The sequence below is a fragment of the Pseudophryne corroboree genome, chromosome 5 (genome assembly GCF_028390025.1).
Source record: "Pseudophryne corroboree isolate aPseCor3 chromosome 5, aPseCor3.hap2, whole genome shotgun sequence".
Taxonomy (NCBI): domain Eukaryota; kingdom Metazoa; phylum Chordata; class Amphibia; order Anura; family Myobatrachidae; genus Pseudophryne; species Pseudophryne corroboree.
The window spans coordinates 801,898,536-801,916,690 of record NC_086448.1 but is presented as its reverse complement, the minus strand read 5'-3'; the positions used below and the strand labels follow the sequence as shown (position 1 = coordinate 801,916,690).

The window sequence follows — 18,155 nt, the reverse complement described above, 5'->3', positions numbered from 1 at the left end:
ACGAGCGATTAATACGCTCCAAACCAACACCGGAATATTACTAATTAAATACTCTTCCGATGGGTACCAAACACTGCTGTATGATTCCTGTTAGACCCTTCGTACAATACAAAGAGGGATTCCTTTAAACAGGGACCTTCTATATTAACCAAACTTTCAGAAACTATCAAAGGGATCATGATCTATAAACTACATTAATTGTGAAAATATGTAACGAATGAGTCGCACGCTACGACTACATAAACTCTACCGTAAATACGCATACCGCGCCTGCGAGTGCACGCTATTGCGGGTATGCGCCTTCACGGGAGAGCGTACGCATGCGCAGCGCGGACCAGTGTGCGGTGCAAATATGGCAACGTGCATAGAGACATTTTTCTGACTTTGACAGTCCACCCTTTGGCAGTCAATAATAACTGCCACCTTCTAAAATATTTAAGGAGAAAAATGTAAGTCAGGGGTTAATTGATTTCCATGGTGGGGTAAGGAAGAAGAGAGGAGTAGGTGTGAAAAGGGTATGACCTAGTGAGAAAGTAGAAGCATGTGTGTATGAGTCCATGTTTGGAGGGTCATGTATCATCGTGCCGTACGTGTGGTAAATCAAGCTTCGAGGTATTGCGAAGTATACATTTGAATTCCTTCTTATCCCGTACTAAGGGTCTGTGGATGGGCTGTCAAACTCTACCGAGCTCATTTCGGCTTTCAGTTGTAACAAAATGGGGATGCACATTTTAGTTGATGATACATGAATGGGGGAGGTATGTGGTTGCTGATATCTGTGCCTGTACTCCCTATCGTCTATGTGTGTCATTACCTGAGGGTTGAAGAGATGAAGATAAAGAACACTTATGGAAAATGCAATGATATTCTATGTCAGGGAAATGTACATCTGTCGTTGAAGTTGTGTTCGGTATCTGTTGAGAGTCGTCTTCTTTGCGCTGTATTGCTCCTTGGGCGTGAGCAAATAGCTTTGTCTGAGCCATCAGATTTACAAAAAATGTTGGGCTAGCGTGAGTTTAAAAGTACTAGGGAAACTGGGGATCCATGGCAAAGTTCATCAAGTGTCCATATCATAGGTTGTCAGAACTTCATCTTTGGTGCTTGTCTGTTGTCTGTACAGCGTCTCGTCAACTTCCTCGTCCAAGGGGGTCTTTGTATCTTGGAGAAAAGCAGAAAAACAGGTGAAAGAAACGGACCGTATAATCGCATTTTCATCACATCCTGGTTTCTATCATTGGGTCATAAATCAAATCCAGGTTAATTACGGTTTCCTCACTCCTCAAGCTCATCACTTTTGTACTTTGTTTGCACCTCATTAAAGCCTGCCCGCATCTAAATATCAATCCAATCGATATAATGACACCCAAGATACATAGTAGAAACTTTCCAACATCCATTATGACTCCTTGAGCCCAGTCTCCTAAACCGGAGAACCAATTTCGCGGGTTCAACCATGACACCCAACCAGTCAGCTCATTACCTACAGCAGCAAGGGTGAGATTGTGTTTTCGACGAAATTCCCACTTCAATTGGAGAATATCGTCCATCTTTTGGTCTATGACCTCTACCGGATCCTCGGTGCTATTTGTGATATACGTGCAACACTTTATGCCGTACTGTGTTGCCAATGTAACACAATATCCGCCTGTTACTGCTGTAAGATAATTAAGAACCATCCTATGCTGAACTAGTTCTGTTTTGTAGGCTTGAAGTTCTCTTCCAGTGTATCTAAACGTGTCATCATACATTTCAGTGATATTATCTAACAAATTGGCGAGTGCGGAAATGTATCTATAATTCATCACTCCTCGAGCGGTACGAGTGAAATCTAACGCTACCAGAACCTGAATCCCGGTGGATTCATGGATAAGATCAGAGGCCGGATGCTCTAACCTTTCTGACAGCTGTCTTTTAACTCGGTGCTCGTAATGAGTGTGAGTATAAGGAGCTTGGGCACCACGGTGTATGTCCTTCATTTTGTCATGTGTAACAGTCATCACTTCAGGCAATACCTTTCCAATATAACACAATCCTTCAGAGTTTGGGGCAAGCCACTTGTACGCCTTTCTCCCGCATATGAAATATGCATCATCGGGAAGAACATAAGGGACGGAGAAGGACATGACCATGTTACAAACCTTCCAGGTGAAATCTCCTGACCCTAATTCTTCCATCTGCTTAATGCACGTATCAGTTTGTACGATATGTGCACAGTATCCTGGTGATACCTCTCCAACTCTAGTAATCCTATTTCCTAAGGTATATCGATACCGGAAAGATTTTCCTCTACTGGCTATGTGGCGTACGAGCTCTGTATCTGTAGGCATTCTATCTGCTCTGTGTGAAAAGGTCATGGTAAGGTTGCTCCATGACACTTCCCAATTTCCCGGTTTTCTGGGATTGGAGATGTTGAAACATAAGAGGGACCTATCCACATGGTATTGGTGGAGCTTCAAACTAGGAGGGCTGGAGATGTTAAACCTCCGGTCCACCGGTCTCCCACCACTTAGCTCAAGTACCTCCCCTAACGTTAAAGGAAATGGTACTAGCCCTGATTTGCTGTGACCCTGAGGTACTTGAGAGCATACCCAACAATCTGTTTGGTTTAACACGTTACCCACTAAGGAGTGATAGTCACTCAATGGATGCCGGTCCATATGGATATTAAAACTGGACTGGCATTTCTTTATGCATCCATCTTCAACCAGATTATCACAGAGCCTACAGATACAATTTTCTTCAGCTAACAATCCATCACAATTTCTTCTATCGGATCGTTTTCTGATACTCGCCTTTGCTTGTTGGTTTGGTTGATCTTGGAAAACTACGCCTCCATCATCATAATCGGAACCCATTCCAGAACCTCTCTCGACCTCTATGGTACTCTCGCCGGAACAGACTGCTCTGGTCAACATCATGGTTAACATCAAAATCCGGGTCACAGTCTCTTGGGGCAAGTCCATCTTTGAGGAGGAAATAGAGAAGAATGAGAAGGGGGAAAAAGAAATTTTAAGGGAGAGGGGATGGGAAGTGGAGAAAAACAATAAAAGGGAGAGGGGAGTCGACAGCTGCTATCGATCTTCAAGGCTCAGGTGCCACCTCAGTCCTCCTGGAACAGACACTCCAGTGATACAACCTCTACCATCTGTTCCTTATCACGGGACTTCTCTGGATCAGCAACCTTTTTGCAGTGGGATGAATGGACCCAAGTCTCTCTCTCAGCAACCTTCAATGCTGTGGTGCTAGTCAATAAGACCTGGTATGGTCCTTCCCATCTATCAATAAGACAACCTGAGCGTAGAAAATTTCGTATCATTACATAATCCCCAGGTTCAATGTCATGACAATTACTATCTGGTAAATCAGGAATCACCAACTTCAGATTATCATTTTGACTCCTCAACTGCTTACTCATGTTAATCAAGTACTTTACAGTTACTTCATTGTTACATTTCAAATCATCCTGAGGGTTAATCATGACATGCGGTTGTCGACCAAACAAGATTTCAAAAGGAGACAGATTAAGAGGGGACCTGGGAGTGGTTCTGATGCTATACAAAACAATGGGTAAAGCTTCTGGCCACGTCAATCCTGTCTCTGCCATTACTTTACTCAATTTATTTTTAATAGTGCTGTTCACTCTTTCGACCTTCGCACTCGCCTGTGGACGGTACGGAGTGTGCAGCTTGCTATCAATACCCATTAATTTACACATTCCTTGAAAGACATCACCTGTAAAATGGGTACCCCTATCACTTTCAATGATTCTAGGGATACCATATCTACATACAAATTCCTGCACAATTTTCTTAGCTGTAAACATAGCGGTATTTGTAGCTGCTGGAAAAGCTTCGACCCAATTCGAGAAAACATCTATACAGACAAGTACATATTTCAACTTTCGACATGGGGGTAATTGAATGAAGTCAATTTGTATTACCTGGAAAGGGCCGCCGGCAGGTGGGATATGGGATGGTTCTGTAGGTATTGCTTTTCCAATATTCTTTCTCAGACAGGTAAGGCATGACATTGCTCTTTTACTCGCATGAGAGGAGAATCCTGGGGCGCACCAGTATGCTCTTACCAATTTGCACATCCCCTCCTTGCCTAGATGAGTCAGCCCGTGAGCTGCTTCAGCCAGACATGGAAGGTATGCCCTGGGGGCCACTGGTTTACCATGTCCATCCGTCCAGAGCCCTGAGGACTCCTGGCCATATCCCTTTGCCTTCCAGACTGCTCTTTCCTGTGTGGAACACAAATTCTGCATCTCACACAACTTTTGTGTGTTGATGGTATTAAATACCATCAGTTGTGTGGTGTCTGTCCGTATGGGGGTAGCAGCTGCAAGCTTTGCGGCTTCGTCTGCTCGGCTGTTACCAAGTGACACTGGGTCTTGACTATATGTATGTGCTTTACATTTGATAACAGCCACTCTGTCGGGTTCCTGTATCGCTGTTAGAAGCCTTTTTATATAAGCTGCATGCGCTATCGGTGTACCAGCTGCCGTCATGAAATTTCTGAGACGCCATAGCGCTCCGAAATCATGTACTACCCCGAAGGCGTATCTAGAATCGGTGTAGATATTGGCAGACTTACCCTTAGCCAATTCACATGCTCTGGTTAGGGCGACCAGTTCAGCAACCTGGGCTGAGTGAGGTGGGCCTAGCGGTTCCGCTTCTATGGTGTCTTGGTCATCTACGACTGCGTATCCAGTACACAAGTCTCCCGAGTCTGACTGTCTATGACAACTACCGTCCGTGTAGAACGTGAGTTCTGCATCTTCCAGTGGATTGTCACTGATGTCAGGCCTTGCGGTAAAATTTTGGGTCAAATATTCCATACAATCATGTGTATCTTCCTTTGCATTAAATCCTCCTTCCCCATCACTCTCACCTTCCACCCTTTGTGTCTGACCAGGCACACCTGGGAGAAATGTTGCAGGGTTTAATGCACTGCATCTCCTTATGGTGATGTTTACTGGGGCCATTAATGCCAATTCCCATCTTGTAAACCTTGCAGATGAGACGTGTCTGGTTTGGGCAGAATTCAATAAGGCAGATACCGCATGCGGTGTATGGATTGTGAGGTTGTGGCCTAGCACGACATCTTCGCTTTTCGTCACTAGCAATGCTATCGCCGCAACGCTACGCAAGCATGTGGGGAGGGATCGCGCTACCGTATCTAGTTGAGCGCTGTAGTATGCAACTGGCCTGCTGGCGTCACCGTGTTTTTGGGTTAGTACACCTGCTGCGCACCCAGCACTTTCTGTTCCGTATAGTTCAAAGGGTTTCCCATAGTCTGGCATACCTAGTGCTGGTGCCTGCGTTAGGCATTGCTTAAGTCTCTCAAATGCTGTTTCGGATTTGTCTGTATGCGAAATCCGATCAGGTTTGTTTGAAGAGACCATTTCCTGCAGAGGTAGCGCCAATATGGAAAACCCTGGGATCCAATTACGGCAATACCCACACATTCCTAGAAACGTCCTGATCTGTTGCTGGGTTTGTGGCAGTGTCATGTCTCTAATGGCTTGGATTCTATCAGCGGTCAGGTGTCTCAGTCCTTGTGTTAGACAGTGTCCCAAATATTTTACCTTAGTTTGGCATAATTGTAACTTGTCTTTGGAAACCTTGTGACCTGTGTCTGAAAGATGAAACAGGAGCTGTTTCGTATCCTTCAGGGATGCCTCCAATGAATCAGAACACAGTAGTAGATCATCCACGTACTGTATCAACACTGATCCACTCTCCGGTTGGAAAGACTGTAAACAATCATGCAAAGCCTGAGAAAATATACTTGGACTATCTATGAAACCTTGGGGTAACCGAGTCCATGTGTATTGGACTCCTCTGTATGTGAATGCAAACAAATATTGGCTGTCAGGGTGTAGAGGTACCGAAAAGAAAGCGGAGCAGAGGTCAATAACAGTGAAAAATTTGGCAGTGGGAGGAATTTGCATTAGGATGACAGCTGGATTAGGCACTACGGGGAACTGACTCTCAACTATTTTGTTAATCCCCCTTAGATCCTGCACTAGCCTGTAACCCCTCCCCCCACTCTTTTTAACAGGGAAGATGGGACTATTTGCTGTGCTGGACGTTCTTACCAGAATGCCCTGTTGCAGCAAGCGCTCTATTACTGGGAAAACTCCTAACTCCACCTCTGGCTTCAGAGGATACTGTGGGATTTTTGGAGCTATCCTACCATCTTTTACTTGTACAACTACTGGAGCTACGTTTGCCATTAATCCAGTGTCCTGTCCATCTTTTGTCCAAAGTGACTCTGGTATCTGAGATGTCATCTCTTTTACTTGGGATGGATTCCTATTTGTCATAATGGAATGTGACATTAATTTTGATGGGGAGTCTAACATGTCTCGTACCTCCTGAGCGTGATTCTCAGGAATGTCCAAGAATACACCTTCAGGAGTACAATAAATGACGCAACCCATTTTACATAGTAAGTCTCTACCCAGGAGATTAGTTGGTGCCGATGCAGCCAGCAAAAAGGAATGCTTGGTATGCAAAGGCCCTATTGTAATCTCGGCTGGTTTGCTAACAGGGTAGTGCTGGACTACTCCTGTTACTCCCATGGCTGGAATTGTCCTACCAGTGGTTCTCATGCCCACTGTCGAATTTATCACTGACTTGGCCGCCCCTGTGTCTACAAGAAAGTTTAAAGTTTTACCAGCTACATTGATTGCAATCTCTGGTTCGCTTCCAAGACTAGCAATCAACTTAACTGGGTGCAGATTACAGGTATGGCCACACCCCTATTGGGTATGCTGACCTCCCTGAATCCCGCTGGCAGCGACTACTTGTGCGGGGGTTAGCTGGGAACTACCAGAGGCATGCCAATCTCTGTTCGGGGGATATCTTTTTGTTTCCCCTGTATGTGGCTCAAAACTCCGCCTCTGTGGACCCTGCTCCCAATGTCGTGTGTCGTGTCGTTGTCTAGGGGGTTGAAAAGATCTTTGTACACTCTTTGTTCTACATTCTCGTGCATAGTGTCCCGGTCTGTTACAAGAAAAACATGTTATTACACTTGCCTTACCCACAGGATTCGGTGGTACATACGCAGGCTGCCTTGTGGTCAGCGCCTGTATACTTACGGACATCAACTTATCACTTTGCGACTCCCTGTGCCTAGTGATGTTTCTGTCGTGATCAATAGCAGCCTCTCTCAATGTGGACACTGACAGACCTCGCCAACATGGTTGTGTGGTCTGTACCCTAGCTTTTAATGTTTCTTTCAAACCATCCATCAGTACAGATACTGCTACTTCTCGATGGTTTGGGTTGGTCTTAATGTCTTCTATACCAGTGTACTTTGCCATTTCTAATAGTGCCCGGTGAAAATATTCTGTTGCCGTTTCGGACTCCTTTTGCTTAATGGAAAATATCTTGTTCCATTTAACAACGGCTGGGAAATACTCCTTTAGCTGTAAATTTATCCTTTTTACATTGTCCTTGTTGTACACGTCGGTAAGCGGTACATCTTTATCCAATGCACAGTCAGCTAAAAATTGAGTTGCGTCGACATTGGAAGGTAAACAAGCTCTTAGCAGTATCTGCCAATCCTTGTTGTTGGGTTCTACAGTGTTACCTAGATCCCTGATGTATTTTTGGCTAGCAACTAAGTCCTTCCTGGGGTCAGGAAATTCGGACACTATTGTTCTTAATTCCATTCTGGAAAATGGAGTGTACATGGCAATGTTCCTTATGGGAGTGGCTCCAGACACATCTGTTTTTCCATTGGGAACTGCTATTACCCTTACAGGAGCAATTCTAACAGCCTCTTCCTGTGTAGATTCTACTGCTTGTTGTGGTACAATTGTTTCAGTGTAGTGCATGGTGCCGTACTTACCCGTTGACACGACCTCACCTATCCCTCCGCTAGGGGCTTTCACTAATCTCGTGGGTGTTGCTGTGCCTACTGTGGTCTCTGCTATGGTGGCTGCAAGAGAGAGAGCTGAAATTGTTGCCGAATCTTCTTCTTGATCACACTCCTGAGGAAGGTTCAAAACAGGGTACATCTTGCACGGGTTAATACTTGCATGAGTTATTTGGTTAACATCATTAACATTTACAGGGTTACTAAGAGTTTGTGTTTTACAACCCAGTGCGTTTCTCTCCGCAATCAACTTCTCTCCTGCAATGTATGGTGGAGGAGGAGCTGTGGCTATCAGCTTCCTGACTGCCCCAGATCCTGCCGCCAGAGCCAAACCTCTCTGTATCTCACCTTCCTGGTGCCATAACTGTAAATAATCATGATGTTGAATTCGTCTCTTTGTTGATTTTACGAGACATATCCTCCTCCTTAAATTTTGTAACACTTCTGGACTAAAGCTACCTATTCTTGGGAATTTGTCCCTGTCTTGTACAGTCATTCTCTCCCATTCATCACATAAAGATTCGGTGTGACTTCCATATTTTTCACACATTACATATCGTGCCGACCCAACTGGTCGGTTCACAGAATCAACCTGAACCAAGGTTGATCGCCCCCTACCTGAGCAACTGGCCCCCATAGTCTGCAGGTGTTGCTTAGTCCTCCTTGGATTTCTGTATCAAGGTTTTCAGCAAGCCTTTACAGACAACCAAATTACTCCACAGTAGGCCGGCGGTGGCGGTTTACCGAGTACCCCACTCACTCGCCCACCTCGACCAATACGACCTGATCACACCGACGTGGTGCTGGCGTACTCGATACAGGGCCCTACCAAAAACCTTCTGTTTACTGGAACATATGAGGGTTACCCGCAGGACACTTACTCTTTCCAGTAAAGGTGGGGTTGTTAGATAGTTCCTGAGTGACCAGCGAACTTCCCTTTAAAAATAAAAAATTGCACAAATCACGTCAGAATGTACAAATAGCGTTTGTGACCACTTTACTCTAATGGTATTAGGTCAGATTACTAACTACTGCACACAATTACGTGCGGTCCAATCGTTCAGTACATAAGCACTACCTGTTATGTACTGAGAGATTTAATGGAATCGATGTTTCCGGCCGCGATTCCTTCAGCAAGAGCTTATGGCCTATATGGGTTCTGCACCAACGCCCCCAGGGGTTGTGCCACTGGACTTTTATAGCGGACCTTTTTAGTACCTTACGACCTCCTGGTCTTGTTACCTTGTGGTCCGCTATACTCTAATGCTCAAATATTATTTAACCAGGGATGCCTCCCTAGCCACCGTATATGTCACTTACACGTATGTCCCTTGACGAGTACCCGACTTTCCTTTTGGTTCAACCTCTAAGTTATATAAACTTATGTGATAAAAACACACTCACTCAACACATGTACACTTTGTTTCTATATCTATTTCTGCGCAGAAATTGTCTTCAGTCCAACAGTGTTACCAATTAGGAGCAGGATCTGTTAAACTAAATTTCAGATTTTTCCAAAAATAGATTTGCGTTATTTACCGCTTCGCGTTATCTACCGCTGTGCGTTACTTATCGCCTTTGCGCTAATTATCGCTTTGCGCTAATTCAACTTTTCGTGACTTGAGCTACGTGAGCGTAACCGGACGCTACGTTGCGTAATGTACGCTGCGTGCGTCTGCCTTTTGGATTGCGTACGCTAGTCTTTGTTAGCGACACGTGTACGCAATGCAAAGATCCACCGTAACACAATATATACTTTTATCAATGTAAATGATCCCTGATCATCTACCGCAATCCACACTGACTGCCTTGTCTCCTAGACAAATCGTGTGTTGTTCTATACTTTAACTATTACCTTTACTATGAAATAACAGCAAATCTCTTTTTAGCACTTTCTATCAACTATAAAAATTGGCAAACAGGAATAGTGATATACGAAATTGAAAAAGAAATGCAGATAAATGTATGCGTGCGTGTATACGCAAGACAGAAGAGAAATAAAACAGTTTTAAAAGACACAAGCGTTTTGTTCTTACTTCCGGTTCCCGGATTCCTTCAGCACTCTTTATCTAAGCGAAGCAGACGCTTATCCCGTCAGCACTGCGAGACAACCTCCCACCCTTTGCTGGAGGGATAATGTCTGCTGATCTACCTAGTGCAGATATGAGAAGGATCGGACGAGTCCCCAATTGACAATACTAAATTCCCTTGTCGTATAAACAACCCTTTATGAAGTCTAAGAACACTGTACGCTGTTTGCTTAAGAAGTACCGTAAGGGTACGCTATCTGCGTAACGATCGCTCAGCCGTAGGCGAGACGCTCAAGCGTCACGTTCGCTCGCGGCCCAGTGATCACAGGACACGTTATTGGCTATGACTAGAGTAATGATTCGCTATGGCGTAGCTTACGCTCGAGACCACGAGGAGGTCACCAGCGGTGCAGACGCTCACAATGCTATACCTTTATGTCTAGACCTTATACTAATGAAATACACAGAATACCTTAATGTGAATACAGGGTGTAAGTGCAACCTTGTGTAACCTGACTAACTAAAAAGCTGCTTGAGCAACACCGACGCTCAAGTGAACACTTAACACTATAGAAAATACACAGATACTGGTTTAGGGTCCAAAGCCTATTAACTGTATTATCTCTAATATACTTGTATAAAGGGGATAACAGTACAAATGATACACTACAATATAACAGAGACTTCCTAACCACAGAACTAAACAACAAATACAAAAAGACAATACTACTCTGACCTAAATGCAATACAATACAATACTATGAGAGATATAAGAGAAAAGAGGAGAGAGAGAGAGAGATGAGAGAAATTGGCTCACAGAAAGACAATGATTACGGAGAGAAAACTTACGCACAAAGGGTATGATCGCATGCGCCTCGATATCCAGCTCCCGGCTATCAGCAGATAACCGTTGATGAGAGAGTGAAGTTGGATATGGTCGGCCCGCCTATTTATGCCCCACACACAATGCAATCTCATAGTCCCTATAATCCCATTGTCCATTGGCCGAAGGAATTCGGCCCTGTATCACAACAAAAGGTCATAGGGTGATTCATACAGGTGGGCTGTGACGATTTCCAACAGCTCAGGTGGGTGGGAAACTGGGTTTCCCGCCGCATACCTGAGTATGAGTAAATAATAGAAATGGACATAAACTTCTTATGTCCATAACTATTCGCACGAGCGATTAATACGCTCCAAACCAACACCGGAATATTACTAATTAAATACTCTTCCGATGGGTACCAAACACTGCTGTATGATTCCTGTTAGACCCTTCGTACAATACAAAGAGGGATTCCTTTAAACAGGGACCTTCTATATTAACCAAACTTTCAGAAACTATCAAAGGGATCATGATCTATAAACTACATTAATTGTGAAAATATGTAACGAATGAGTCGCACGCTACGACTACATAAACTCTACCGTAAATACGCATACCGCGCCTGCGAGTGCACGCTATTGCGGGTATGCGCCTTCACGGGAGAGCGTACGCATGCGCAGCGCGGACCAGTGTGCGGTGCAAATATGGCAACGTGCATAGAGACATTTTTCTGACTTTGACAGAGCATATAAAAGACTCAGTCTTATACATGAGAGATGCACAGAGGGAGATCTGCCGGCTGGCATCTAAAATAAGTGCATTGTCCATTTCTGCTAGGAGAGGCTTATGGACTCGCCAGTGGACAGGGGATGCAGATTCAAAAAGGCACATGGAAGTTTTGCCTTATAAGGGTGAGGAGTTATTTGGGGATGGTCTCTCGGACCTAGTTTCCACAGCAACTGCTGGGAAGTCAGCATTTTTACCCCATGTTCCCTCACAGCCTAAAAAGGCGCCGTTTTATCAGGTACAGTCCTTTCGTACTCAGAAAAACAGGCGTGGAAAAGGCGGGTCCTTTCTGTCCAGAGGCAGAGGTAGGGGGAAAAGGCTGCAACAAACAGCAGGTTCCCAGGAGCAAAAGTCCTCCCCCGCTTCTTCCAAGTCCGCCGCATGACGGTGGGGCTCCACAGGCGGAGCCAGGTACGGTGGGGGGCCGCCTCAAAAATTTCAGCGATCAGTGGGCTCGCTCACAGGTGGATCCCTGGATCCTGCAAATAGTATCTCAAGGGTACAAACTGGAATTCGAGGCGTCTCCACCCCACCGGTTCCTAAAATCTGCCTTGCCGATTACTCCTTCAGACAGGGAGGCTGTGCTAGCGGCAATTCACAAGCTGTATTCCCAGCAGGTGATAATCAAGGTGCCCCTACTTCAACAAGAACGGGGTTACTATTCCACACTGTTTGTGGTACCGAAACCGGACGGTTCGGTGAGACCCATTTTAAATTTGAAATCCTTGAACACATACATAAAAAAATCCAAGTTCAAGATGGAATCGCTCAGGGCGGTTATTGCAAGCCTGGACGAGGGGGATTACATGGTATCCCTGGACATCAAGGATGCTTACCTGCATGTCCCCATTTACTATCCTCACCAGGAGTACCTCAGATTTGTGGTACAGGATTGCCATTACCAATTCCAGACGCTGCCGTTTGGACTCTCCACGGCACCGAGGGTGTTTACCAAGGTAATGGCGGAAATGATGATACTCCTTCGAAGAAAGGGAGTTTTCATTATCCCGTACTTGGACGATCTCCTAATAAAGGCGAGGTCCAAGGAGCAGTTGTTGGTGGGAGTAGCACTATCTCAGGAGGTGCTACACCAGCACAGTTGGATTCTGAATATTCCAAAATCACAGCTGGTTCCGACGACACGTCTACTGTTCCTGGGTATGATTCTGGATACAGTCCAGAAAAAAGTGTTTCTCCCGGAGGAGAAAGCCAAGGAGCTGTCCTCTCTAGTCAGAGACCTCCTGAAACCAAAACAGGTATCGGTGCATCACTGCACGCGGGTCCTGGGAAAGATGGTGGCTTCTTACGAAGCAATTCCTTTCGGCAGGTTCCATGCCAGAATCTTTCAGTGGGACCTGTTGGACCAATGGTCCGGTTTGCATCTTCAGATGCATCGCCTAATAACCCTGTCTCCAAGAACCAGGGTGTCTCTGCTGTGGTGGCTGCAGAGTGCTCATCTTCTAGAGGGCCGCAGATTCGGCATACAGGACTGGGTCCTGGTGACCACGGATGCCAGCCTTCGAGGCTGGGGGGCAGTCACACAGGGAAGAAACTTCCAAGGACTATGGTCGAGTCAGGAGACTTCCCTACACATAAATATTCTGGAACTAAGGGCCATTTACAATGCCCTAAGTCAGGCAAAATCCCTGCTTCTACACCAGCCGGTACTGATCCAGTCAGACAACATCACGGCAGTCGCCCATGTAAATCGACAGGGCGGCACAAGAAGCAGGATGGCAATGGCGGAAGCCACAAGGATTCTCCGATGGGCGGAAAATCACGTACTGGCACTGTCAGCAGTGTTCATTCCGGGAGTGGACAACTGGGAAGCAGACTTTCTCAGCAGGCACGACCTCCACCCGGGAGAGTGGGGACTTCATCCAGAAGTCTTCACGCTGATTGTAAATCGATGGGAACGGCCACAGGTGGACATGATGGCGTCCCGCCTAAACAAAAAACTAGAGAGATATTGCGCCAGGTCAAGGGACCCTCAGGCGATAGCTGTGGACGCTCTATTGACACCGTGGGTGTACCAGTCAGTTTATGTGTTCCCTCCTCTGCCTCTCATACCAAGGGTACTGAGAATAATAAGAAAACGAGGAGTAAGAACAATACTCGTGGTTCCGGATTGGCCAAGACGAGCGTGGTACCCGGAACTTCAAGAGATGATCTCAGAGGACCCATGGCCTCTGCCGCTCAGACAGGACCTGCTGCAGCAGGGGCCCTGTCTGTTCCAAGACTTACCGCGGCTGCGTTTGACGGCATGGCGGTTGAACGCCGGATCCTGAAGGAAAAGGGCATTCCAGAGGAAGTCATTCCTACGCTGATTAAAGCCAGGAAAGATGTAACTGCAAAGCATTATCACCGCATATGGCGGAAGTATGTTGCTTGGTGTGAGGCCAAAAAGGCCCCAACAGAGGAATTTCAACTAGGTCGATTTCTGCATTTCCTACAAGCAGGAGTGACTATGGGCCTGAAATTAGGCTCCATTAAGGTACAGATCTCGGCTCTGTCGATTTTCTTCCAGAAAGAACTAGCTTCACTACCTGAAGTTCAGACGTTTGTGAAAGGAGTGCTGCATATTCAGCCCCCGTTTGTGCCTCCAGTGGCACCTTGGGATCTCAACGTGGTGTTGAGTTTCTTAAAATCACATTGGTTTGAGCCACTTAAAACCGTGGATCTAAAATATCTCACGTGGAAAGTGGTCATGTTATTGGCCTTGGCTTCAGCCAGGCGTGTGTCAGAATTGGCAGCTTTGTCATGTAAAAGCCCTTATCTGATTTTCCATATGGATAGGACTCGTCCCCAGTTTCTCCCTAAGGTGGTATCAGCTTTTCACTTGAACCAACCTATTGTGGTGCCTGCGGCTACTAGGGACTTGGAGGATTCCAAGTTACTGGACGTAGTCAGGGCCTTGAAAATTTATGTTTCCAGGACGGCTAGAGTCAGGAAAACTGACTCGCTATTTATCCTGTATGCACCCAACAAACTGGGTGCTCCTGCTTCTAAGCAGACTATTGCTCGCTGGATTTGTAGCACAATTCAGCTGGCGCATTCTGCGGCTGGACTGCCGCATCCTAAATCAGTAAAAGCCCATTCCACAAGGAAGGTGGGCTCATCTTGGGCGGCTGCCCGAGGGGTCTCGGCTTTACAACTTTGACGAGCTGCTACTTGGTCAGGGGAAAACACGTTTGCAAAATTCTACTAATTTGATACCCTGGCTGAGGAGGACCTTGAGTTCTCTCATTCGGTGCTGCAGAGTCATCCGCACTCTCCCGCCCGTTTGGGAGCTTTGGTATAATCCCCATGGTCCTTTCGGAGTTCCCAGCATCCACTAGGACGTCAGAGAAAATAAGATTTTACTCACCGGTAAATCTATTTCTCGTAGTCCGTAGTGGATGCTGGGCGCCCATCCCAAGTGCGGATTGTCTGCAATACTTGTACATAGTTATTGTTAACTAAAGGGTTATTGTTGAGCCATCTGTTGAGAGGCTCAGTTGTTTTCATACTGTTAAACTGGGTATAGTATCACGAGTTATACGGTGTGATTGGTGTGGCTGGTTGGAGTCTTACCCGGGATTCAAAATCCTTCCTTATTATGTCAGCTCGTCCGGGCACAGTGTCCTAACTGAGGCTTGGAGGAGGGTCATAGTGGGAGGAGCCAGTGCACACCAGGTGACCTAAAAGCTTTCTTTAGTTGTGCCGAGTCTCCTGCGGAGCCGCTATTCCCCATGGTCCTTTCGGAGTTCCCAGCATCCACTACGGACTACGAGAAATAGATTTACCGGTGAGTAAAATCTTATTTTTCACATTGTGATTTGAGCAAAAAATATTTCTCAAATCCACATTAACAATGCGGATTGTGATAAATATGACCCTTTAGTCTCTGGGTTACTGCTTGCATCAGTCAGCATCTCAAATACTCTGTGCTGCTGTGAGCAGTCGGATTACCTGATCCTGACCATGCATATGTGGTCTCCTGGAATGTCCGGGAGTCTCCCAGGAGAGTATACCAACCTATTTGGTATTGGTGACGTGATTCACGGTATATTGCGCAATAGCTGAAATTATGGCATAGGGGGGGGGGGGCGGGAGTAAAATGACCAGATTTGTGGCGACGCACACCATGAATCTCCCACTTGGACCCGCGTTCTATGGGAGGAGATACTGTATCCACTCACTTTATTACTGGGCGCACACATGAGTATCAGAGATTATGCATTTCAGCAAGTTGTTCTCTCCAGCAGCCTTGTACTGTCCTAACCTACCATTCCGAAAAGAATTTAAACTTAAGATGTATTTATGTATGTCCTAATCACAGGGCTGGCAGCCCTATTGGCTGAGAGAAGCTTCCCCATACTTAGCGATTAGTTAACTCTTTCCGCTTGTGGACAGTATAATCAAGACAGTATATTAGAATTTTAAGATTATTCCAGGTGAACGCCCATTCTGGCAGTGGGTCAAAGGGTCATTAGCGCATGGCATGGCTTGTGTTGGCACAGGACATTCTGCTGTACACCACTTAGTGCTTACCAGAGCAACCTATTGTGCGCTGTGGTTTCCAAAACATCTAGCTTACCAGTACATATTGCGCAAGATTCACATATGCGCAGAGCAAGTGCACTTGCGTGCAACCTCTAAATCATTCCCTTGATGTAAGAACAAATCTGAGGTTATGACTGTGGAGCTCTGCAAACAATGCTAACTGAATGCAATCATTAAACATGCAGGTGACTGTATTGTACTGATCAAGTATTATTGCACATCGGCAAAACCACATAGCACTGCAGGTGGGGGCAGATGTAACGTGCAGAGAGATGTGATGTGGGAGGGGCGTGTCCTAGCTCAGATCTAAATTGCAGTGTCAAAAAAAAGTTGTGGGCTACATGCAAGAACAGACAGTATTTACCCTGGATGCAAACACAATGAATGCATATGCCCCCCTGCATTGCTGCATGGTTTGTTGCAGGTGGAAAGTTAATTATTATTTTTGTGTGGCTTTACATACTGTATGGGCTGAAATACTCCCATTTTGCAACCATCTCTGCAACATCCTCTGTGTCTGGTACACAAAGGGGGGGTTGGCAGCGATCTATCGCTAGACAGCTTCGAGCAGAACTGATTGTTCAGGTGTGCAAACAGGTTTGTATTGTAAACATCGCCTGGATCACCTGCGCCAAACATACACAATATGTAAAACTTTTACAGTAGAAAATAAAATCTTATAAAATAAAGACTCCGTGTTTATCAAATATTTTGGTTTAATAACAGATCACTTGGTTACAGTACATGTAATTGTCTCCACGATAATAACTTCAGTCTGACGTTTACTTGTACAAGTCAAAGCATCGATTGGAGATTTTCGTGTTTTATTTTTGTATGAAACGACTGAGTCTCTGCTGCTTCTGTTCCCGTTTTAGATATTCGCTTTCGCAGTCACCGTTTGCTATGGTTGCAGTATGGTGCTTGGGTTCCGCAGATGGAAATCGTAATTACACGGACAAGCCGGACCTGATAGACACGCTGGAATCTAATACGAGGGAATGGATCTGAGGAGCGGGAATGTTCTATAATGGTACAAGAAAATGGGATTGTTTCTCCGGCACAGAGACGTTACAGCCTGAAAGGACTGGTTTCTGGAGCGCACACCAGCCGGCAGTGGGACGTGAATCCCGGTCTCCCAAAAACTGTAGAAAGGGGAGAGGTGAAATACATCTGCTGTATATTTTAATTTAAGATTCTCCTAGGTGCACGTCCATTCTGGCAGTGGGAAGTGCTGTTCATGTATGTGTGTTGCGGGAATTTTACAATAAAAGAATAATAATTGAAAAAAAATATATGGAATTTTGTAAAAATAAAATAAACACGGCTTTTTTACGAATAAAATGACACCGCTCACAGTTTTGCAGTATTGTGAGGTTGCTAGCTCTGGTTTTTCTGTATATGACGCTGCAGTTGGGAGCTCCAGCTGGAAGTGCCTTTAATCCAATAAATTCTCCCCCAACAGTTTGTAGAACTGGGGGCCAAATCTTCATCATCATCGTCATTTTATTGATAACGCCACAAACTCAGCAAGGCCATACAGTCAGTATGACAAGTCATACTACTGACCAAGTAATAGGAGGTTTGCAGAGAGAGTGTGCAGATGTGAGACAGACGGTAGCGAGGGTCCTGCTAGTGACAGCTTACATCCATAGAAGTCCTCCAGGTCATGTGGCACCCTCGCCAGCATTGCATTTGAGGTTTAATAGTGCTCACTGAAAGGTTGTCATTGGAGAAGACTGGGTGGGTGCCAAGGCTTGTCTAATCAGCTTTGCCAACCGTACAATTTTACGGTAGCTTAATTGCAAGGAGCGTGGATTTGGTACCCCCATCATAGTTCTGTAGGTGCGGGATTGGAAAAAGGTCAATTGCGGGATTGGGTTGAAGACCAGCCCAGCCCACACAAATACTTACCATCGTGGGTGGGAGCCGCAGTCCGGGCGGCTGGCGTCAGACTCACCATCTCAGGCTGTGAGTTGCGATCCGGGTGGCTGTCATCAGACTGCGCAGCGTGACCTCTGACATCATGTCACAATGCGCAGTATGCACTGCCGGGGGCAGGGGGAGCCGGGCAGTGTCAG

At 45.8% G+C, this 18,155-nt stretch overlaps 1 protein-coding gene across 1 annotated transcript in view; it reads left to right on the top strand.

The window, feature by feature from the left end:
- The window catches only part of MAL2 (mal, T cell differentiation protein 2), a 97,231-nt gene extending 79,810 nt beyond the window's left edge, over positions 1–17,421 (top strand). The window contains exon 4 of the mRNA XM_063924466.1: positions 16,953–17,421. Within this exon, the coding sequence (XP_063780536.1) occupies positions 16,953–17,024 (72 nt within the window). The 3' untranslated portion in view covers positions 17,025–17,421. The remainder of the gene's footprint in view (positions 1–16,952) is intronic.
- The last annotated feature ends 734 nt before the right edge of the window (positions 17,422–18,155 follow it).